Source organism: Psittacula echo, assembly GCF_963264785.1.
Source record: "Psittacula echo genome assembly, chromosome: 2".
Lineage (NCBI taxonomy): Eukaryota > Metazoa > Chordata > Aves > Psittaciformes > Psittacidae > Psittacula > Psittacula echo.
Window position 1 is genome coordinate 85,287,813 of NC_137737.1, and position 6,000 is coordinate 85,293,812.

The following is a 6,000-nucleotide window of genomic DNA, read 5'->3' on the forward strand; positions in this document are numbered from 1 at the left end:
TGAAGATAAGCTGACTATGAGAAACAGCAATTCCTCAAGTCCATCACTTTATTTATGGATAAAGTACATTCTTGGAATATGTTATTAAAAAGGCTAATAAACTGAAACATACATCCCAGCATGGACACCCACAAGTGACACTATTCCTTATAAATACTTTGAGATGACACATATATGCACACAGCTAAGATTTAGAACTCCTGTATTTGCAAAAGAATGGCTATTAAAATACCTTCAAAAGGAATGTGTGCTTTAGGCCAGAATTACTGTTTTCACTTTAGCATTTCCTTGATCAAACACACACCTCAAAATGATCCAAAAATACTAGGATATTTTTATTTCTCGCTATGAGGTTAGTTGTTCTTTTTATTCATAACTAGAATTGGGCAGAAAACGCCCCAGCATACTGACTTTTCTGCTTAGTTTTCACAAAGCTGACATATGAGCAGAACTGCAGTCCTAAACACAAACAATTGTCAGTAATTCCTTTTCACATATAATTACTAAATTCTTCGTGAACTGTAATGAACCATCATGTAAAAAAACATCAAACCCCTAACATTTCTGGCATAAACTGGATTTTCTTACTAGTTAACCTGAAGACTTGGGATGTATTGGTTTTAGAAATATGTGATGTGTTTTATTAACAACAAATAATTAAAAGCTCCACAAAGACAGAACTCACCATTCCTGATGAATAAATTTAATACTGCCAGTACACACACATGGATGATAGAGGGGTTTCTCAGGAGTTCCTTCAGACCGACAGACTCTGCATATATCTGCTGACAAGGACACAAAGCTTATTACACTGCTGCTTAAAGAAGTCAATTTTACAAGACAAATTATACAGTAAAATTCTAGAAGCTTTGCCAGGTAGCAAAATCAAGCTAGAATACATTGAAAGAGGCTGAAAGACAGATTTCATCTGAAGCAAGACATGAAGACTAAGAGATCACCAAAAAAAGCAAGAAGAATGTTATCTGCCTGATTGTGTTATTAAAAAAAACCACACCAAAACCAACCAAACAAAACCTCAAAACAGTATACTTTTACGATTTCTAGGAAATAGATACAGTAAAACTCCACACACAAGTGCTCTTTGCCTAAAAACGTTATCGCTAAACAAACATATAACAGTTATATGGAAAAAAATTCATTTAGGTTTTGGACAACTTAAATGAAGACTGAGCAGAAGAGATTTACTAACCCTAACAATGACTTAGACATGCCACTTGCTACTCTTGAACCTAACATGGATGGTCCTTGGTGATCCTGATTAAAGGAAAAAAATAATCCAAAATAAACAGAAATAGGTACTCTGCGAATATTAAGTTTACTCAGGTTGAATAAGGCCATCCATTTAGCAGTCTACAGTCTAGTCACAAAAGGAAAGACGTTTTCTACTTCTTATTTCATGATTTCAATTTCAATAATATTCCACATCTTCTTTATTCTATTTTTTTTTGACATTTTCTTACACCTAAGAGTACAAGACGTTTTATGGGAAAAAAATGAGTGTAAACCTCTCCCTCTAAAGAACAGATGGTATTCTAATACCACTCAGTTATCCAGAGCATTTAAATACACAACTAAATATAAATAGAAAACAAGTATTTGATTTCATAGAATCATAGACAAGTTTGGGTTGGAAGTGACATTAAAGATCATCTAATTCACCCTCTATGCCACAGGCAGGGACACCTTCCACCAGACCAGGCTGCTCAAAGCCTCATCCAGCCTGGCCTTGAACGCTTCCAGGGATGGGCATCCACAGCTTGTCTGAGTAAATTTACTTATGGAGAAATGATATCTTCCCTTTACTACTTCTTTTATTAAGAAAACGAACATAACCCATCTATTTTTATAGAAGATTTTAAGTTCAGGATTTTCTCTTCTGTAAACTACTTCTCTATCAACTACCATTCAGCAAACCTGCATGACTGTAACATGCAGAAACTGTAACACATCCGAGATTCTCATTGGAAAATTATCAGTTTAAAGTACTGATGTAAGAATATTGAAAATACGTAGTTCCAAGTGTGAATCACTTATCTTTGTTCTTGGTTGAAACCTCCAGAAGTTAATGTTTTTTTCACAAAAAGTTCCAAAAGATATCAAACATTCAAATGTGAATATTCTTCTATATCCATAGTTTGCACAGTATTAGAATAGTTTCTACACAAAAAGTGTCAGAATTTAAATGATTCTAAAGTAAAAAAATTAATTTTCTATTTATAAAAGAGAGATTTAAATTTACTTGTATAGGCCAAACCTCCTGAATTAACAAAAACATGTATTCAATACCACATTAAAGATGCTACAAAGCGACATAAAAGAGTACTTCTGTCACAGCCATATCGAGCAATGACATATTGCTGCAGAAATCAAGAGCCCCTGGTATCTCTGATGACAAGACTGACCAGACCCACTACTTCAACTAATGAATGATTTTTTTGCCATAGAGAGTATTTCCAAACGGCTGCTCAGGACAGGTCTCTTCATCTGACAGGCAGAACCCACCCATCAACTGCAGCATGCTCACCTTTCTCCAGCATTCCTTCCAATAGAGCTATTTCAAGTATAGCAAGTTGACAACTTTGTACACTGGACAAGCCTCATAAAGGGTCAAACAAGCACAAGAGACAGGATGTGAAACCGCTGCTCTAAGAACACTCTCTGGCACAGAAGACAGCAAGTTAAGAGCACACTGCTCTCTGGAAGAGCCCCAGAGCTCTCTGAACCCGCTCATTAATGGTCTGTTGGCTTCCACAGCAGTTCGCTTATCCTCAAGACTGCTGAGAAAAAACCCCATAATTTACTGAAAGCAAATCTTCTGCCAGCTTACTAAAATAAGTTAAACCTACATTTTATTTTTTCAAAGGATATGAGAATTTCTAGATATTCCCACTTGTTTCATAAATCCAAATAAACATATTATAAGTTTAACAATCTGGACTGTTAAGCAACTGGTATTTTCAAATCGATAAACCCTGCTGAGGGCCAAAATGTAAAGCTACTTATGACCTACTGTCACATTCAGAGGGAATTCCACTGCGTCATACGCACTGTTTTTCCACTTGCACAGACACTTTGTGCCGTGTACTTCATGTATGTGCTTTGGAAAGAATGACCTTGGGTAACAGTTCTTTTTTATTCCCCCAGAGAGCAATTCTCTATCACCTCTCTAACAGAATGTTCGCTGTTGTAGCATTCAAAAGTGAAGACTATGTTATTTTGCAACAAACTGATTTAACTAGAAAGAAACAGAAGCACCTCTCAGAAAAACCTGGCATCTGGCCCTTTCAGGTGCTAGAGAAGAAACTCACAATCATTCTGAGGTGAAGCTGCTGCTTTGATCTAGCCTTTATTACCCTACATGGCCTCTCTTATCTGAGCTCTCATCATCCAGTCACATTTTCTAGCTCCACAATGCAATTCAGTCAAACACGAAATCCATCAGAAACACAACGATCGTAATGTCGTTAGTGGGCTATCAACAGCTAAGGAAGCGCATCTGACACTTTGTGACAGAAGTTTAGGCACACACTAACATCAGAGCATAGATTTCCTCTTTCTTAAGGCACAAACACAGCCTTTTCTGCTACTCTTGTTTAAAGCTTTATAACTTTGGGAAGCATCTTCAACATCCTGGCAAGTGTTGTGAAATTCTAATAGTGGGAACTGAAGTTTGAAACTGTAGAAGTTGTAACATTCTCGTGGTATTTATGGAAAGTGAGTGTATATATAGACTGCTTACTTTCATGCTACTATTCAGAGCTTTCAAGGGTAACATTGATAAGGCTACAAAATGATATCTGAGACTACATGTATATGTATTTGTGTGTTTATATATATATCTCTCTAAGAACAGAAAAGTCCAAATTCCAATTCCAACTAAACACAAGGGTTTAGTTAAATCAGACAATGTCTTTAGATACAACAGCTCCCTCTGCTTTCTCTTTATTATCACTGTTAATAACAGACAGTAACAAGGTACAAAGATGGTGTCTGAATTAAATCCACCAAGATGGATTTACAAACTACTGGAGTGGTGGGAACTCAGCTGGACATTTCCAAGAATCCACAGTTTGCAACAGTCCAGATTTTTCAGGCAACTGAAGGCCAAGCAATCAAAGCTTCAGGCTGTTAATTTCACCAGTGTGAGCAACTGTTGGTCTACAGAGGCAGGCCAAGGTTGCAGCAAGCAGTCTGAAAAGTTGTTAGATATTAAACACACTAATATTTTGATAAATATTAGCTTTGACAAGCACAAAAGATGTCTACAGCACAACTCAGGTGCTGTCTTTCTTCATCCAGTGTTTCATGGTTTTGCATTCTCTTTAGTTTTCTTCTTTTTAATTCTCTCAAGCTGGAAAATCCAGCGCCACTAGATAAAAAAACTACATGCAGAATTATGCCAAAGCAACACAAGCCAAGACACAAAGCACTTTCCTTGAACTGCTTCCCTGCTGCAATACATATTTGTAGTTATTGCTTAGGATGACAAACAAAGCTCAAATACTTCAAGAAACATGGCACAACACACATCCTTTATTTATTTTGGTTTACACTACAATATGAACTACTGGCTTATCACAGTTCCGCATCATAAGCTTGAACTATGCAGTTCCTCAACATTCACTGAGCAGAGCAAAAGTACTGATGAAACATACACGCGTTTATCCCAAGTAAAGGAATAACCTTAAAAACGCTAACTATACATTAAAAGAACATGACTATGATCTCTTCGACAACTTACTTTTTAAAACGAGGTAAGTTGCTATGTGTTAGTCCCTTGTGGAAGAGAGAGTGAAACATGCCAGCCCCTGCATCATTTCACTATTTCATTTTTCAAAGTACATTTCCCAGCATAAAGTTAAGGCTGCAAAAGAAGCAGCAGATAAAGCTGCTCTTACTGCTCTGCTGGAAGTGTATATTTTGCACTTTCTAAGCTACAGGATCGGGTACAACAGCGCCTGCCACCTAAGCGAAGCCGGGACCTGGCGAAGGTTTTACACAGGCTCGGGCCGGTCCCTCCCTCACGGCCTCTCACGCTGCGCCGCTGCGGGCGCCCCGGCTCGCGCGGTTTCCTCTCACGCAGCCCCCTCCCTACAAGCGCAGGGCCGGCGGCACCCGCACCGGGCACCGACCGACCCGACCTGCCCCACGCCGGGTGCGCTGTTACCACAGCGCCGCCCTCCCCGCCCCCACCGCCGCACAGCGCCCAGCTCCCAACGGCCGCGGTTATGTAAGGGGCACCCGCGCGCGCCGCCCGCCCTCTCTCTCTCTCTCCCTCTTTCCCCCCGCCCCACGCCGGGCCCAGTAGAGGAGGGGCTCTGGGGTAGTGAGGAGGCCGGCCAGGGCACCTGCAGCCCCGGTACACTAAGCATCTCCCCTTCGGGCGTAAACAGCTGCCGGCCCGCACAGCGAATACTGGGCCGCGTGATGTTCCCCCCTCGCCCCACGTCCACCTCCACCCCTCGAGGCCGCCCGTACAGAGCCCCTCGTCGGCCGGGACCCGGGGGCTGGCGGCGGTCGCGGGTCGAGCGCGCTACCTTCCTCGACGGTCTCCATCTTGCCGGGCTGACGCAGCGCCGGCCGAGCGGGTGGTGTGACCGCGGGGGGCGGAGCCGCGCGGGTACGCGGTGCGGGCACCGTAGAGACCGCAGCACCGAGCTGATGGGGATAGAGCGCCGCTCTTGCTGCGGGCGCCGCCTGGTGGAGTCGGTGGAGCCGGGAGAAAGGAGCTGGTGTGAGGCGCTGGGCCGGGCCACGCCGGGCTTCAGGGCAGCCCGATGATCGCTGCTGCGTGGCTGCCCCCTTCCGGCAGCGCCTGGCCCTGCCGCCGAGGGCGGGGCCCCCTGCCAGGGGCGAGCGGGACGGGGCGGTTGGTACTCGTGGAGACGCCCGCCGCGGCAGCGGTATGCTTCCGTGCCCTGGGCAGCGGTTGCACGGGGCGAAGCACGGACGTCAGGCACGCTACTGCTAACACAGGCT

General features: G+C 43.0%; 1 protein-coding gene across 5 annotated transcripts in view; it reads right to left on the minus strand.

Annotated features, from left to right (window-relative positions):
- MARCHF6 (membrane associated ring-CH-type finger 6) overlaps positions 1-5,618 on the minus strand; it is a 46,098-nt gene extending 40,480 nt beyond the window's left edge. For 3 of the 5 annotated variants that reach the window (XM_080610138.1, XM_080610137.1, XM_080610135.1), the window contains exons 1-2: positions 5,559-5,601; positions 686-785 (exon numbers count right to left, since the gene is read on the minus strand). In XM_080610138.1, the coding sequence (XP_080466264.1) occupies positions 686-785; positions 5,559-5,577 (119 nt within the window). In that variant the 5' untranslated portion in view covers positions 5,578-5,601. Of the gene's footprint in view, positions 1-685; positions 786-4,762; positions 5,117-5,558 lie in introns of those variants that run through there. The other 2 variants (XM_080610136.1, XM_080610139.1) reach the window with 2 other exon arrangements.
- Between the last annotated feature and the right edge of the window lie 382 nt (positions 5,619-6,000).